Raw genomic sequence first — 17,686 nt, forward strand, 5'->3', positions numbered from 1 at the left:
CAACCGGTCTGGGGCAAAAAAAGTTCCTGGGACAAATTGTTCCGGGTAATTTCGGTGGAAACGCGGCTTATGTATCGTGGATAGTGACAATATATATTGTTCACCCAAAATTAAAACATTCCCCCCCCCAGAGTTTTAGTGTCAGTACTACTTTAACCTACTATATATAATGTATAAAATGCAATGGGGAATATTTGTGGGCCTGATAATGCCAAATGTCTGATGTTACCAGTAAAAAGTGGCGTACATTATCTTAAATTAGAGATTTGGAATTAGCCGATTTTCACGTGACCAGCGACCGTGATCAAATGCACTCGGGCGCCGCATGATTAACATCGCGCAACATCAGCATCACATGTGCACACTAGGGATGGCGAAAACTAAAAACATTCTTGACCGACCACCGAGCCTCATTTAGCCGGTTGAAACCGGTTAACCGATTTGTTTAAAATATGCTACGCTATTTGAAATAACAGCCATTTCGAGCCGCGCCTGCAATTTCGCAACTGTCGCATCTCTTTGCCTCCCGCACACACACACACACACACACACACACACACACACACACACACACACATCGGGATTTGTTCACTTCACACAAAAAGATCTTGGAATGAGATGGCTAACTGCAGTAGCGTTTAGTACATTGTCTATAATAGCCTAATTTACCAGTTTACCGACTACTGACAACTTTGATCGGTTAACGGTCATCGGTTAACATCCCTAGTGCACACGGAACGCACATGTACCTCGTGAATTACGGCCGTGTCACACCGCAAGCGGCACGTATTTTTTCCGCCGTGCATGTGCGAGCAGGAGCAGCGCATGAGCGTCGAGCAGGAGCGGTGTGTGAGCAGCAGGGAAGCGCGGGTTTCGGCGCCGACTTTAAGCATGAGCAGCGCAGCAAAAATAAAGTGAAAGCACGCTTTTGATGGACACAAAAGAGTTCACACAAAAAGTGCCCAAAATGCACATAATTTGCATGTCTAGTGTGTTTTAACAAGAACTGGAGTAGGCTACGTCAGAAAAGAAAATGACTCAAAAAATATTTATATAAAATGTACCCATTTAAACTTAAAAAATATAGAAAAAAAATATTTGTGTGCTGTAAAGTGGTTAGAAAAAATGAAATGGGCATCGGCTGGTCAAACTCAATGAGAAATCGGAATCAGCCTAAAAAATGTAATCTGTGCATTAGGGCTGTCACTTTTTATTCGATATTCGAATATGCATTCGAACATGACGTGAAATATCCGTAATCGAACTTCAAATAAACTATTCGGTTTTTAAAGTGCCATGTCTAGCGCATTTTTTACAGTCTATGATTAGACCGTTTGCTTTTTATTTTAAAAAAGCGTGTTATTTTGAAAGCGTGTTACAGGCTGCTATGTTATAGTCAGATATGACGGCGCGCTGCAACACGCATCACCGCAGATGATCTATTCATCAAGCGTCAAGCCAACGTGCAAACTATCGCAAATCAAAGTGAAAGTAAGTCGCAGACGCTTTAACACACAATAATAATAATCTTCATTAAAAGTAAAGAAACGAAATGATCTTACCAGGGCTGCCGCTCTCTCTTATTGCAGTCTTTGATGTTAGCTGATGATCAATAAAATGCAGCTCGTATCTGTTGCTTTCGGTGACATTAAATCCATTAAATCTGCATATAGCGCGGGAATTGAAGATCGGATTTATATCCGGTTTAAACCACATTTAGGCCTATGTGACCAAGTGTAAATGGAATCGTTTTGATAGCTATCTGAGCAAACGCATGAAGTGGCCAGGTTTAAACAGCCCCAGAAACGCAGCAGACGGCCAGAGCATCGCCAGGCGTCCAACATCGTATGACTGCATACTTTCCTGCACAACCGGTCGGCACCGTGCAGATGCACATGTAAAGGCAAGGTTTATTTGCAGATATGAGTCCTATAAGTGTAATTTTGGGAGTCCTGGTTATGACTGTCAAACTGTTTTTTTTTTCTCCGCGCGCGCGGCGGGGGTGGGGGGGGGGGGAGGGGGTAATAGATATTCGAATATATTCGAATACATAGGCTGGTATTTGATATCCGTTCGAATTTGATTTTTCTCAAAAGTGACAGCCCTACTGTGCATCTCTATTTTAAATATATCTAGTCAGTGACAGTGCAAGCATATTCATCTAAAATAATTCATGACAATGAGGGTCGCGTTACACCGTGTGTTATGAGGCGTCTAATGTGAGTCATGTGACTTTGCTCAGGTGACCCTGACCACAGACCATGAGAAGATGGAAGCTGTGGTGAAGACGCTTCAGGACAAGCTAGAGCTGGAGAAGTCTCGCTTCAAGAAGATGCAGACGGATCTTCAGAAAGAACTAATGGGTGCCTTCGACGAGAACACCAAACTCACGGCTCTGCTGGACGGGAAAGTGCCAAAAAGTAGGTGCACATCCGCTAGAGAACATGCAGAGCTTAGGCTTTTATTCATATATTAACAATGATCAACATGCTGATCAAATATGGTGACTTGTATGAAACTTGAATGTTGATCTGAGATTCAATAGATTGACAAACACGATCTTAAACAAATTTTAATTATTTGTTTTCTGAAGATGACCTCATTTGAGGACCGATTCCTTTAAGATTTAGCACACTGGTACATGCAGTGTTTCAGTTCTTCCAATGTTTTATGTCTGTCATTTAAGGAAGCAATTTGTTACTTTTGATCATCCTCCTTTCCCCCGTTCACAGATCTGACGGATAATCTGGTGTTGGAGAAGGCGCTGTGCGACTTGCGTAAGGAGCTTGATCAGAGTCTGGAGAGCGAGCGATGTCTGCAGAGCAAGATGGAGGACTTCCAGACGCTTTCTGTTCAAGTGGAGGAGTTACAGGGACAGGTTAGAGAAGCGTCTCATGGTTCCTTAGCTAGTGCTTGCCTCTACATGTCTAAATCTCCTCATTACGGTTCATTCTCAGGTGTGTGTTCTGTCAGAAGAGCTGTGTTCTGCTCGAGAGGAGCGGGACGCTCTGGTCTCGGCTCAGTCCGGTGTGAAAGCAGAAGATGATCAGGCGTGTGAGTCTACGTATCGGCTGAAGATGGAGAGCGATCTGGTGGAGGCTCAGCTGAAGGAAGCAGAACTGAGCCGACAGCTCACCGAGACTTCAGAACGCCTCCAGAACCTCCAGACGGACCTGCAGCTCGAGACGCTGGAGAAACACACACTGCTGGCGTCACTAGAGGAGGCCGCGCAGAAGGTGCGCACACTTTACACCACACACACACACACAGTAGACTTGCTACGATAGTCTGTTTTCCGGTGTTCAGAAGCAACACCGGTTACATCACGGCACCGCCACCCACCATCGATTTAAATTTTTTTTGTTGTAATAAAATAATTTAGTTTAGTTAGAGAACAGACACTACAATTAAAAACTGATTGTGTCTGCTTAGAAAATGTCAAAAAATGCGACTCGTAGAGCTCATGAATTGCTACAATTTTTGCTAATATTATAATTTCTTGCTTAAATTGAGATTTATCAGCCATTTTGACAGCCCTACAGTACAGTACGGTGTTTTAACTGTTTTTATCCTGTCAGTCTCTGCAGTTGAGCTCAGAGCTGGCGTGTGTGTGCGGCGAGAGAGACGCGCTTCTGTCTGAGAAGACGGAGCGAGTTCAGAGTGAGCCGGAGGAGATGGAGAACCTGCGACGCATCATCCTCTCCAACACTGAAGAGCGAGAGCAGATGCAGGAGATCCTACAGGCGCTGAGAGACGAGAGAGACCAGCTCAAGAGCGACATGGAGGAAAATGTGGAGATGGTGAGCGCATGCGACTGCCGCCAGGTCACATCCGTTAACCCTTGTGCATCAATTTAAGTTACACAGGTCCGTAGTGGACAAAAATGTCCGTGTCAAATGTGAAGTTTGGTCTCATTTTAAAGACCTTTGGCAGATTATTAAGTAAAAAAAAGTGTAAAAAGTGAAACAAAAAAAATAGATGTATATCTTATGAAACCTGTTGAACTCTAAAACTGCTAGAAAATCAAAGTTGTTACAAATTTAAGGTTGATAGCTCAAATTAGCTTTCAGTAAGATTGAGGCGTAGCACCAGATTTCCCCGTTAGATGCAGCAAAACTGAAATATTACAAGCGCACACACACAAAAAAATTATTACACACATGCAAACCACACTGACAAAACACACACAATTATAGCTGCATAATCAATCAAATTGACTATTATATTCATAAGCAGAAAACAGGAATAAAGCGAGTATTTGCTTTATAGGCCAAACCTGAAAAATGGCATCATCTGGTATACAATAGTCAAAAAAATTTTTTTGAAGGCTTGACAACAGAATGAAGGCCTATTCACAAAGATTGTGTCATTTTGTAGTTAATTGGCCCTGGGATTAAAAATAGCCGTTTCAGTGGGACATTTGTTCAACAGGTCCTGAGAGGAACTATTTTTGTACCTAGTACAAAAACTATATTTTTAAAGGAAATTGGGATGAAATAGTAAAATTTCAATAAAAATACACCTGTGCCAAGATTTATGCAGTTGGCATTGACACAGGCAACATGATCAACGGCCTCTTCCCTTGATTGGCTGCAGATGATTGAGACTCAAGCAGAGCTGAGAGGCGCTCAGGAGACGGTGAAGGACCTGCAGGGAGAAATACACCATCTGAAGTCCCAGAGCGTCCAGACGGGCGAACAACATCAGGACCCGGAGAGCCACGGGGATCAGGTACTTGTAAAGTACAGCTCTTGTGCTTTCACTCATTTATTTTTGATTATGAAAAGAGTATAATGGAGATAAAACGTTTATTGCGCTTCATTCTGTTTCCCAATTATTTATATTTCCTTCCTCTCCTTTACAACGTTTCATTATTCCCTTCAAGTCCAGACTTTAACGTCCAAATCTGTTAAATATGAGTGTCGTAAATGCGGTCTACTGCGGGACGTGCTTCATATTTAAATGCATTAAACGGCTCAAGGGAGCTCACACTGTTCTCCGGGGGGGGGTTCTGCTCTGAGGCAGGACAAGTAAAGTTTACTCTGAGCTTAAATTCATGGAATTGCAGTCTAGTACAAACAGTTGGAGGAAAATCTGTATATTAGATCCGTGACCTTAAAGTGACCGTAGCCTAATAAACCTGCTAGGTGTCAATAGGCGTTTCCATTACAGATTTGCGCAAAATGTTCGCATTTTTCTTCTTTTCTCTAAATGTGGAAAAAAACGATTGTGAAATGACGCAGTTTTTTTTCCCCTCTCGCGATAAGTCATTCCAAAAATCATGGCAACGGACGTTGGTAGGTTATGTTTATCTCAGCCACTGCACTGGCCATTATTATTAATGGAAGGAGACGTGTGTGTGTGTGTGTGTGTATTCAATCATTAATGGTAAGTTAAGACCCTTATACTACTTGAGAGCGCCTCATATGAGGAGTTTCTGGTGTTTCTCCCTCAGTTCTGCTTCAAGCTCTTGATTGTGCGGTTTTCTTTGAGGTTTAGTATCCAGTATTCCTGTAATTCTTTTGTCTTATGAATTTAATAAAGAACTGTCTCGTATTCTGTTCAAACACACCGCGTCCTCTTCATCAAATGACTAATTGTGCAAAAACAGTTTCCATTGCAGTTTTGCAAAATATTTTTTTTTTTCGAATTGCCTGAAAAACGTAAACTTTTTTTTTGCGATAAATGGGAGTTTTTGTGAAATTGTCGTATTTTCAATTCGCATTTTGAACGGTAATGGAAACGCGGCTAATGATAATCTATTGAAATTAAAAATATTTATCCTTTTGTTTGTAATTTGCATTGTATTACTGACTGTTTGCTTGTCTTCATTATTTATTTGCGGACTGTTGCATTAGTTAGCCTTGTATTAGTTTTTCTGTAGTATTGCGAATTACGAAATTTCACTGGTTTCTAAAATGTCGGTATCTCAGCAATCTTATTTTCAGCATTATATACCAATATCATTATATACGTATTTATATCACAAAGAAAATCGTGATTTAAGATTTTGATAATCTCACCCATTCCTATTTGATTTCAATATCCAAAATAACTGACTGGTTTTCTGCATATCCAAGCAGCTTTGCTTGTAAGTCCATAAGGGCTGGGCAGTTTGACGTTACATATGACTGCAGAAAATGTGATTTATTTTTCTAGAGGGTGTATCCACACACACCTGATCTCGGTGTTGAGGCGTGTCGTGTGTGTTTGCAGATAAAGCAGCTGACAGAAGAGGAGCGACTGCTGTCTGAGGCGATGGAGAAGATGAAGGCAGATCTCACGTCTGTAACCGAGGAGAGAGACCGGCTTCAGGAGAGCCTACAGCAGATGACAGCGCTTCTGGAGGAGAAGACTGAGACGGTGAGAGAACTAGCGTCACTCGACGACACTACAGCGGACACGTGGAGTAAGAAGAGCTCTTTTAAAAGGGTCAATCTCCAGGTCACGTTTCACACAAGGCCATAAGTACATGTGACAAGCACGACGTCAGTGTCACCAAATGTTTTTGTGTAAGTTGTGTGACGATGGTAGCAAGTGATGCTGTCGAATGGAAGTGGATTCAGATTCAACCTTATTGTCATTGAACAGAGCCAGTGAAACGCCGTTAGCATCTGACCAGAAGTGCAAACTGTAAATATAAGTGTTTTGTTTTAGATGCTGCAGGTCCAGTCCGAGTTACAGGAACAGCGACAGCGTTCGAGTCAAGAACAGTGTGATTCCAGCGAGGAGAACGGCGCTCCACTTCAGCAGGTCTGTGACCGACCTCTGTTTGACATCAGTTTCACCTTTAGCTTTTGTCTTGCTTAGTTGCGGACATTTAATTTAATATTCAACAATATTATTGATCTCCTGCATTGACTGCATTATATGAGAACTGAGCTGAGCTGGACGATGACATCACGTTTTTTTCCGGAGCGGCTATATATATAAATGAACTAAATTAATAACTTTTTTACAACAGAAATGAAACGTCTCTGAACTTACTTAAACTGGACCAAACTTTGTTGCATTACAATCTGTATTGTAAAAAGCGCTATATAAATAAAGCTGTCTTGACTAGAGTTTGTGCGGGTTAATCTGATGTTGTAACATGTTCTACAGATCCAGACGCTAAAGCAAGAGCTTGAGACTTTATTAGAGGAGAGGAACCAGCTGACGTCGGAACTTCAGGAGACGTCTGAACAGGTGGAGATCTGAAACTCAGCTTTTACATTTATGCATTCGGCAGACGCTTTTATCCAAAGCACAAACACATTTACATTCTTATCCGTTCTTGCTTCCCCTGGGAATCAAACCCATGACCTTGGCGTTGCAAGTGCCAGCGCTCCACAGTTAGAGCTGCAGGAAAGCTTTTGGTGTAGACGTCCCTAGCCGCACGTGAATAAATGTTCTGTTTCTCAGGTGTGTGTTCTGTCAGAAGAGCTGTGTTCTGCTCGAGAGGAGCGGGACGCTCTGGTCTCGGCTCAGTCCGGTGTGAAAGCAGAAGATGATCAGGCGTGCGAGTCTGCGGATCGGCTGAAGATGGAGAGCGATCTGGTGGAGGCTCAGCTGAAGGAAGCAGAACTGAGCCGACAGCTCACCGAGACTTCAGAACGCCTCCAGAACCTCCAGACGGACCTGCAGCTCGAGACGCTGGAGAAACACACACTGCTGGCGTCACTAGAGGAGGCCGCGCAGAAGGTGCGCACACTTTACACCACACACACACACACACACACACACACACACACACACAGTAGACTTGCTACGATAGTCTGTTTCCGGTGTTCAGAAGCAACACCGGTTACATACTTGCCCACCACGGCACCGCCACCCACCATCGATTTAAAAACATTTTTTTGTTGTAATAAAATAATTTTGTTCAGTTAGAGACTAACAGACACTACAATTAAAAACTGATCGTGTCTGCTTAATAAATCATGAGCTGTACGAGAGTTGCATTTTTTGACTGATTACAATTTTGCTAATATTTAAGAAAGAAATTCTAATTGAGATTTTCAGCCATTTTGACAGCCCTACAGTACGGTGTTTTAACTGTTTTTATCCTGTCAGTCTCTGCAGTTGAGCTCAGAGCTGGCGTGTGTGTGCGGCGAGAGAGACGCGCTTCTGTCTGAGAAGATGGAGCGAGTTCAGAGTGAGCCGGAGGAGATGGAGAACCTGCGACGCATCATCCTCTCCAACACTGAAGAGCGAGAGCAGATGCAGGAGATCCTACAGGCGCTGAGAGACGAGAGAGACCAGCTCAAGAGCGACCTCGAAGACAGCAATGGGATGGTAAATACTGTGTTCAGCTCATATTATATTCATATATAAATGTTAAAGAGGACCTTTTATGTTCTTACAAAGTCTTGTTGTTTTCTACTCATTATTCTCCTCATATTCTCCATTGTTGCGGCTCCTCTCTTCCCAGTCTGTCAGTAACGCTCTGTTTACTTCCTGTCTCTATGAAGCCCCTCCTTCAGAAACACTGACACTGATATAGAGAAGAACTGGAGCTTTCTCGTGCTCACAAATAGCATAATAGGTCCTCTTTAATGTGTGTGTGTGTCTCAGCTTATGCAGGTTCAGCAGGAACGCAGCGGCCCACAGATGGACACACATCATGATGAACTCCTCCAGCAGGTAATCTGAGACCTTCTCACGCTCTTGATTTGAGCGCATTAGATCCTGATTATCGTGATTTTTATGAGTTTATGGATCGTCACAGATGCAGCTGCTTAACGAGGAGCTGGAGACCGTGAACGAGGAGAAGAACCAGCTGAAGTCCGATCTACAGGAGAATGTGGAAATGGTGAGATGAAGAGTTGTGCTGCTGTTTTTGAAAGGAGGATGAAAACTGAAATATTATTATAATGTAAAATATTATTTTCTTTGTGAATATATAGTAAAGTAATTTATTCCTGTACTCCAGTCTTCAGTGTCATGATCCTTCAGAAATTTGATGCTCAAACTTTTATGATTATCATCAGTGTTGAAACCAGTCATAGATTTTCTATTCATCAAAGAATCCTGAAAAATAAAAGTTGCTTTTGTAACATTATAAATGTCTATTTTGATCAATTTAATGCGTCTTTGCTGAATAAAATAAAAAATAAAGCAACATACACCAACGGTATTGCGGTATATTAAACATTCATATCATAACAAAAATAAACGCCGGTATGAACCGGTAGACTGCCCAGCACTAATTATACTTTTACTTTTTTCAAATGCAGATGATTGAAAATCAAGATGAGCTGAGAGGAGCTCTTGAGAAGGTGAAGGGTCTTCAGAGCGCTATACTAGAGCTGGAGTCTCAGCTCTCTGAGAACACGCGTGAGATGGAGAGGATGGAGTCTCAGCTCTCTGAGAACACACGTGAGATGGAGAGGATGGAGTCTCAGCTCTCTGAGAACACGCGTGAGATGGAGAGGATGGAGTCTCAGCTCTCGGAGAACACGCGTGAGATGGAGAGGATGGAGTCTCAGCTCTCTGAGAACACGCGTGAGATGGAGAGGATGGAGTCGATGGAGTCTCAGCTCTCTGAGAACAAGCGTGAGATGGAGAGGATGGAGGCGATGGAGTCTCAGCTCTCTGAGAACAAGCGTGAGATGGAGAGGATGGAGGCCAGCATTAGCTTGCTGACGGAGGAGAGAGACCAGATCCAGCAGACCCTGAGGAGAGAACAGCAGGAGAGAGACCAGACGGTACAAACATCTTTAAATCTTTTATGCTCTTTTATAATTAGTTTTGTCTGCGTCCTCACATTCTAGAGTTTCAATAGTTTTTCCTCAGCGACCTCTGATTTCAATAAGTGTTCCCTTGGTTCAGATGTCCCAGCTGAGGTCAGAGCTCCAGTCAGTGTGTGCCGAGAGAGACCGAGTGTCCTCGGAGAGGATCGGAGGCGTGGATCAGATGGACCGGATGATCTCTGTGACTGAGGAACGGGACCGGCTCCTGGAGTCTCTTCAGCGGCTCACACACGAGAGCGAGACGCTCAAGAGAGATCGGCAGATGCAGGACGAGGCGGTGAGACCCTCATCTAGGGCTGTCAAAATGGCTGAAAAGCTACATTCGAGTTTCTTTCTTAGATATGAACAAAATTCTAATTCTAAAGGCAATGCGTAATGTTAGAGGATAAAAGTTCTGTATTGTGTCGTATGCAATGCACAGCTTCACTACTTCCTGAACTTAAGCAGGGACCTTTGTTTCCTGTCTGCCAGGATTGGCCAAACTGATTAATCCAGGTGTGTCTGATTATTGTTGTTGGTCAGACACACCTGGATTAATCAGTTTGGCCAATCCTGGCAGACAGGAAACAAAGGTCCCTGCTTAAGTTCAGGAAGTAGTGAAGCTGTGCATAGGGCCTATAAGCAAATATAAACCACATCCAGCATCTTTTATTGAAATGACATTCACTTTTTAAAGTGCATTAAGTTTTGAAACGATTGTTCTTAAAGTTTAATTTCCTTAACCCTCTGGGGTCGGCAAATGCGCCGGTGCGTTTTGCTAGTTTTTTTTTTTTTTACATAGCAGCAAAATAGACTTTTAATACTCCGTCATTTTTGGTCATACAGACTTAAATATGAAAAAATAAGCTGTAAGTGGACACATAAAAAAGTAGACATTTAACAATCGAAATAAAACATTGTGCTTGTTTAAAATAAAGAAATTAAACAGGGTGTGCTTTCTGCCTCTCCGTGAACTCTTTTTCTGTTGCACGTCTGTAAACTTAAACAAAACTCAGCGAATACTATTCACCCAGGCATGAGCAATATATCTTTATAATCATTTAAGTGTGTACTTTTCAATTATCTAATTCAAAACTAAAACAAATATTCTCTGTTTATGTAATCTATATAAAAAGAGCTATATTCTCATTATAGCTAGTTTTCTTTTAATGTGACCACGCCCACGGAGAGCGCGCGCTATTCAAACACAAATGACTTGCACGATTTTTGCCTCCAACTGAGTTTCGTCAGCAGGAAAAGCCTTTTCCTGCCACTTCACTTTAACAACGCAGTCGCACCGCGCTCTACTGGATAAGCTAACTACTAAACGTGTCAGTTACGTCATGTCTCGCGCGCCTCTTCACACAGCAAAAATTTGAATGCATGGTTTTTGCGTTCAAATGTGCAGTTTAAAAAAACAATATTTGAATTTTTATTTGACAGCCCTGCCCTCTTCAGTTCAGATCCTCTCCGTTCTTGTCTGTTAAACCCCCGTTCTCCCATGATCCCCAGCTGGCCGAGGTGCGAGAGCGTCTGCGGTCCGTCAGTGCCGAGCGAGAGCGTCTGCTGTGTGAGAAGAGCGAGAGCGATCGAGAGGAGTTGCAGTGCAGCCTGGCCTCCGTCAGTGAAGAGCGAGAGCAGCTCCTGGAGATCCTGAAGCTCAACCGAGAGGAGAAGAACCAGCTGAGGAGAGACCTGCAGGACAAGGACCAGATCGTGAGTCTTGCTCAACTTAGAGGATAGTTCACCCAAAAACTAAAATTAGCCCATGATTTACTCACGCTGAAGCCATCCTAGGTGTATATGACATTGTTCTCTCAGACGAATGCAATCAGTTACATTAAAATATGTCCTGGCTCTTCCAAGCTTTATAATGGGAGTCAATGGGTATATTTTTTTGGGAAGTTTTGTTATTTAAATCATTCCTGTGGGTCAGAAAAGTGTCTGAAGAAACGTTGTTCTGTTTCTGATCTGGTTTCTTCTCTCTCCTCAGATGCTGCAGCTTCGTGAGGATCTTCTGTCGTCTTCTGAGAGAACCGGAGAGCAGCAGGAGAAGCTAGCGGCGATGAAGACTGCTGAAGCTAGCGTTAGCGCACTGGCTGAAGAGCGAGACCGGCTCCTGGAGTCTCTGCAGGTCCTCCGAGACGAGAGAGAGCAGATCCAGAGAGAGCAGATGGAGAAGAGCGAGATGGTGAGACGCTTATTGTTGACTATAAGCAAAGACTTTAGATGCACAAAGACTGCGCTCTTACAGACTATTGAAGGGGACATACTTCAGTTACTTCTAGTCAACAGAATGTCTATAGGATGCATCAGAAAAAAAGTCTTTCTAAAGCTTCATGAACATGAGACCCGTTCTCAGCCCGATTCTCTGGTGATTGACAGATGGAGCTGTTGAGGCAAGGGCTTCTGTCCGCGTGTGCCGAGAGAGACCGCCTGGTGGCCGAGAGAGACGCTGCATGCAACCAATCCAGCGCCTCCGTCAGTGTGACATCACTGAGTGAGGGAGGAGACCTTCAGGAGATCCTGCAGGGCGTCAGAGAGGTAACACCACATGACTTTAGGGGCCATACACCGGATAATCCTGTCTAAGATGTTATTATACATAGAGTAGACAGTAATGAAGAGTTATTAGCGTGTGGTTGATGTCCAGTGTTGCTGAGCAGAAATACATCGTTTCTCTTGATCCCTCAGTTGTGCTGGATGATCTCCTCAGCGTAAAGATTAAGAGCTTCATCGATCAGTTACGTTTGCGTAGAGTTAGTTTCTGGAGTAAAGTTTGTGCGTTCGGCCAATCAGTGAACACTGATGACGTGCACCGATAAATCATTCACAATAAACACTGATATTACAAGAATTGTCAAATTTGATTTCATGATGAATATTTTCTGTGTGCCTTTCTGATGGAGCGAAGCAGTTTAAGTGTTTTCTCAATAACCTCTCTCTCTCTCTTCAGCTGATCCAGGTCCAAGGAGAGCTCAAGCAGAAGAAGCATCAGGAGCCGGATCAGATGAGCCACAAAGCTCAACTCCAGCAGGTGCGTAACGCTCTGTTCTCTTCACATATCATGTTGAAGACGGCTGCACTAGAGAACCGGTTTTTATTTAAATAATTTGGAACCATGTGATGTTGCATTGAGTCCATCAAACAGCTCTTAATCCCATACAGACCCTGGTATACTTTGTTAAAGGGTTAGTTAATTGAATAGCTCCTCCCCCTTTTCAAACAGCCAGTAGCGTTTAGTTTAGCTCGCAGTCTGACAGCATGGAAGTGAATCCGAGCGCTGATGATTCGCTGGATTCAACAGTAGATGTGAATAAACTCAAGCCATTCCATTCTTAACCAACGTACAGTTGGAAAACTGAATAAAACTGGAGCGTTTGAGCAGCCGAACACACTCTAACCCATAATGCTCTGTGTGTCAACGCTCGCTCTGGCCAGGTGATGTTTATAGCAGAGGGGGCGGAGCTTTAGATTCTAGAGAGCTTTTGATTGGACAGAAGATGTGATGAGAAGCGGTGACATCTGAGAGACTAAGTTTTGAATGCTTGTATCTCCTAAATGCCAATTTTGTCATTTGTTTTGTAACACGCCATCTTATTCATTACATTAAGGCATATTCATACTAAAAGCTCAACAAAAACTTGCAGAAAAGTGGAACTGGTTCAATGCCTCACAATTCCCATCCCTCATGCGCTTTCTCCGTGATCTTGTCCAGATTCGGGCTCTGACGGAGGAGCTGGAGTCTCTGAGGAGTCGGAGAGAGATGATCCAGAAGGACCTTCAGGAGGCAGCAGCGACTGTGAGGATTCATGCCGTCGCTGTAACCGCATCTGAGATCCTCACACCACTGACTGTTTTATTCTCTCCTGCAGTCTAAAATGTACCAGGATCTGCTCCATGTGAGTAAGGAGGAACTGAAGCAGCAGCAGCAGGAGAAGGCGGAGCTGATGGAGCGGAGCGCCGTGAACGAGGCCCAGCTTCAGCGGAGGGTGAAAGCTCGACTCAAATGTTCTTTAATATTAGTACAACTCTAATTCTAAAGGCCATGCTTAATGTTAAAGGGGAAAGTACTGAATTGTCTCCTATGCCCACAAGAGGGCGCAAGCGCACGCTAATATAAACCAAATCCAGCATCGGATCTTTTATTGAAATGACATTCACTTTTTAAAGTGCATTAACTTTTGAAACAATTGTTCGTAAATAAAGATTTTTTTTAATGTGCATGCAAGAAAAATGAGGTTACAATAGTGCATAAAACTGTGTTGGTGCATCAGTGACCTGAGAAAACACACTTCAACACACAGCGTAATGAACTACACGAACACACACTTCAACACACAGCGTAATGAACACACACTTCAACACACAGTGTAATGAACACACACTTCAACACACAGCGTAATGAACTACATGAACACACACTTCAACACACAGCGTTATGAACTACATGAACACACAACCACAAACTGGCATTCAGAAACACTTCTACTCACGACATCTACATATTGATCATCAAAGACACCAGATGCGAGTGCTGAGCGCTTTCTGTTGACAGTGTTTCTATCTGATGTAACACACACACACACAGCTGATGAACACACGCTCATCCATTCTCGTTCACCTTGACACACCAAAAATTTGAATGCATGTTTTTTGCATTCGAACATGCAGTTTTTTCATTCGAATATTGATATTACTCGTCCATATACGTTTTGATTAAGCGTGCAGCCCTGCTTTCGATTCATCCAACATTTGCCAAATTCCCTGACATTTTAACGATTCTGTCCTAGTGAGTGCTGATACAGTTCAACAACAGTTACATGTGAATGATTCACTGAATCTCTTATTCTGTTTCGTCTCAGGTGAGTCAAATGAGTGAAGATCTGTCGGCTTTGAGTGCCGTACGAGACCAGCACAGCACCGAGATCCAGAACCTCCAAACAAACCTCACCTCGCTTGCAGAAGAGAAGGATGAGCTCCTGGAGACACTGAGGAGAACGAGGGAGGAGGGAGAACAACTGAGACACGATCTTCAGAAGAGCGAGCAGACGGTGAGCGTGTGAATCTGGGCATTTTAGCTCTCACTGCTGTAAAAAACAGCATCTTTCTTAAAGGTGACATGTGCTCCTTTTCACAAGATGTAATGTACATCTATGGTGTCCCCAGGATGTGTCTGATATTTTAGCTCAAATAACCCACAAATAATTTATTATAGCTTGTCAAAGTTGCCCCTTTTTTGATGTGAGCAAAAACACGCAGTTTTAGTGTGCGTCCCTTTAAATGCAAATGAGCTGCAGCTCCGCCTCCGTTCAGAAGAGGGCGGAGTCTTCACACAAGCTTCAGAAACTCCGGCAATAACAGAACCGGCCAATCTCACTCCTCCAGAATCCCAGAGTAACCAGTAGCGAGCTCAGGCTTACGGAGAGACTCAGGAAGAGTTTCTGAATGTTAGTGGAGACATTTGTGTAGTTGTTGTGGAGTTACACTGATCATCTCATCATCATGTTGAACTCTTACACAAGTGTCCACAGTTCCTGAGGTGTTTAAGACAGCGCTGACATGTTCTGGCCAATAGTGTTCAGTGCTCGTCTGTGCTCAACAGAACAGTTTCATGCTTTTCTGGATCTTCTGACATTGCGTTAGAACTGGTCTCTGTTGTCGCTTGAGGAACCAAACGGTAATGTTATAAACGTGCAGATTAAGGGCCGGTAATGTTATAAACGTGCAGATTAAGGGCCGGTAATGTTATAAACGTGCAGATTAAGGGCCGGTAATGTTATAAACGTGCAGATTAAGGGCCGGTAATGTTATAATAAAATCCTCTTCATACGTCAGAAAGGGAGTGAAATCTGATCGGCTTATTTTTTGACATGCTTGCAGAGAAAGGCTCACCAGAACAAAGTTACTGGGTTTCACTTTTCACGTTTTCAGGGTTGGCAGAAGCACTGATTACAGCACTTACACACGGAGAAAGTCAGATTTTCATAGTATGTCCCCTTTAAAGTAATCTGTTGTTTCTTTCTTTAGAGAAACCATCTGAGCGAGGAGCTCGAGTCTCTCAGTGCTGTGACTGATCAGCTGGAGAACGAGAAGACTCGCGCTGAGCAGAACCTCGAGTCTTTAAGAGATGTCACAAAAGAGAGGGATCAACTGAGACGAGAACTGGAGGGAAAGCTGGAGAAGGTGAGGTCTTAAAGTGCCGGGAAAGAGTGCGTGAACCGTAATAAATCTCACTTCTACATGGATCTGATGTCAGAGGTCAGGTCAATAAAAGCTGTTTAATCGCAAAATTTCATAAACTCATAAATGTTAAAGGTTCTTCATGGAACCATCAATGCCAATAAAGAGCCTTAATTCATATGGAATCTTTCCACTGCAAAAAAGGTTCTTTAGATTAAGTGTTCTTCACTCTAAGAAAATAATGGTTCTTGAAATAGAAGAAATCTTTTGGTTCCCAAAAGAACCTTTCAGTGTTATCTCTGCGAAAACCCACTTTTGTAACATTTTAATTTTAACGAGCCACTGAAAATTCATAATTTACTCTCCCTCATGTCGTTCCAAACCAATAAGACTTGTTCATCTTCATGACCGCTACGCAACTTCCACTTTGACGCTTCAAAAAGTTCATAAAACATCCGTATGAATCGAGTGGTTTAGTCCACATTTTCTGAAGAGACTTTATCGCTTTAGTGATGAACAGATTGAATCGACGCACACATCTGTGTGTGTGTTATCTGTGCATCATATAAAGCGGTCGAGTCGCTTCAGAATATTAAAGTAATATGGATTAGTTTTCTCTACGACTTTGTCGCTTCAAAAACTTCATAAAGCGATCTAAAAGAGAAGTTGCGTAGCTGTCAATGGAGTGACAGAAATCGATCAGATTTCATTCAAATATCTTCATTTGTGTTTTAAAGATGGATAAGTCTTATGGGTTTGGAACCACAAGTTTTTAATTTTTTTGGGTGAACGATCCCTTCAAGTGAGTGAGCATAGATCATTCTCCAGTGCGGGGAGGTGTTCACTGCTAGTAAGTGTATGTGTGTTAACCCTGTTCTTCTCCACAGCTGACACACATAGAGTCTAAAGCAGAGCAACTGGAGCAGCAGAAGATCCTGCTGGAGTCTGAAGTCCATTCGCTCAGTCTGGTGAGAGAACCCAGAATAACCGGATCGAAGCTTAAATGAGACGCATTCTGTCATTTACTCTCATATTATTTTGTTTTATGTGCCCAGGCCTAGTTTGGAACAGCATGGGAGTCATTTTTTGGCTGATCTATCCCTTTTAATCTTAACTAGTTGTTTTTAAAGCCGAGTGTCATTGTGTTTCAGTCTCTCACTGAGGTGAACGCTAGCGTGTCTTCTGATCAGAGCAACATGCAGTCCAAACACCGCTCTGCTCATCTGAATGCTGAGATTGATGCGTCTGAGGAGAAGCTGCAGGTAAATGCTGAGGAGTCATTTGGTTTACATGTGAACTTCAAGACTCTTTGACCAGAAATCTGACGTGAGGTTTTACTTCCATGTGAAGGCGGCCTTTGCCAAGCTCCAGCGGATCATCGATCGCCCCACTGATGCGTTACATGACATGAATCGTGAAGAATGGGCCGTGATCTATCCACTGGTGCAGTTCATTCCAGTGGCGCAGAGAAGCGTCCACGCAATACACACCACAGAAACCACTAGACTGAACAACGTGCTGATCAAGATTGCGGTGAGAGTCGGCAGAGACACGAAAATCATCTCGTTTGAACATGTTTCACAAAAGTGTAGGGGTGTAACAATGTATCGTCACAATATATCGCAATACAAAAATGCAACTATGTACAGAGTTTTAGTGTCAGTACTACTTTAAACTACTATATATAATGCATTTGGGGAATATTTGTGGGCCTGATAATGCCAAATGTTACCAGTAAAAAGTGGCCTACGTTATTTTAAATATATCTAGTCAGTGACAGTGCAAGCAGA

At 43.0% G+C, this 17,686-nt stretch overlaps 1 protein-coding gene across 1 annotated transcript in view; it reads left to right on the plus strand.

The window, feature by feature from the left end:
* The window catches only part of cenpe (centromere protein E), a 39,167-nt gene that overhangs the window by 12,738 nt on the left and 8,743 nt on the right, over positions 1-17,686 (plus strand). Inside the window, 25 exon segments of the mRNA XM_079615860.1 lie at positions 2,243-2,420; positions 2,733-2,878; positions 2,958-3,236; positions 3,579-3,800; positions 4,597-4,731; positions 6,217-6,363; positions 6,658-6,753; positions 7,105-7,188; positions 7,405-7,683; positions 8,056-8,277; positions 8,557-8,625; positions 8,711-8,794; positions 9,219-9,689; positions 9,814-10,011; positions 11,226-11,429; positions 11,707-11,904; positions 12,099-12,257; positions 12,670-12,750; positions 13,432-13,515; positions 13,589-13,705; positions 14,579-14,767; positions 15,744-15,899; positions 16,784-16,864; positions 17,048-17,158; positions 17,247-17,429. Coding sequence (XP_079471986.1) covers positions 2,243-2,420; positions 2,733-2,878; positions 2,958-3,236; positions 3,579-3,800; positions 4,597-4,731; positions 6,217-6,363; positions 6,658-6,753; positions 7,105-7,188; positions 7,405-7,683; positions 8,056-8,277; positions 8,557-8,625; positions 8,711-8,794; positions 9,219-9,689; positions 9,814-10,011; positions 11,226-11,429; positions 11,707-11,904; positions 12,099-12,257; positions 12,670-12,750; positions 13,432-13,515; positions 13,589-13,705; positions 14,579-14,767; positions 15,744-15,899; positions 16,784-16,864; positions 17,048-17,158; positions 17,247-17,429 — 4,173 coding nt within the window.

The sequence above is a fragment of the Phoxinus phoxinus genome, assembly GCF_949152265.1.
Source record: "Phoxinus phoxinus genome assembly, chromosome: 6".
NCBI classification, from domain to species: domain Eukaryota; kingdom Metazoa; phylum Chordata; class Actinopteri; order Cypriniformes; family Leuciscidae; genus Phoxinus; species Phoxinus phoxinus.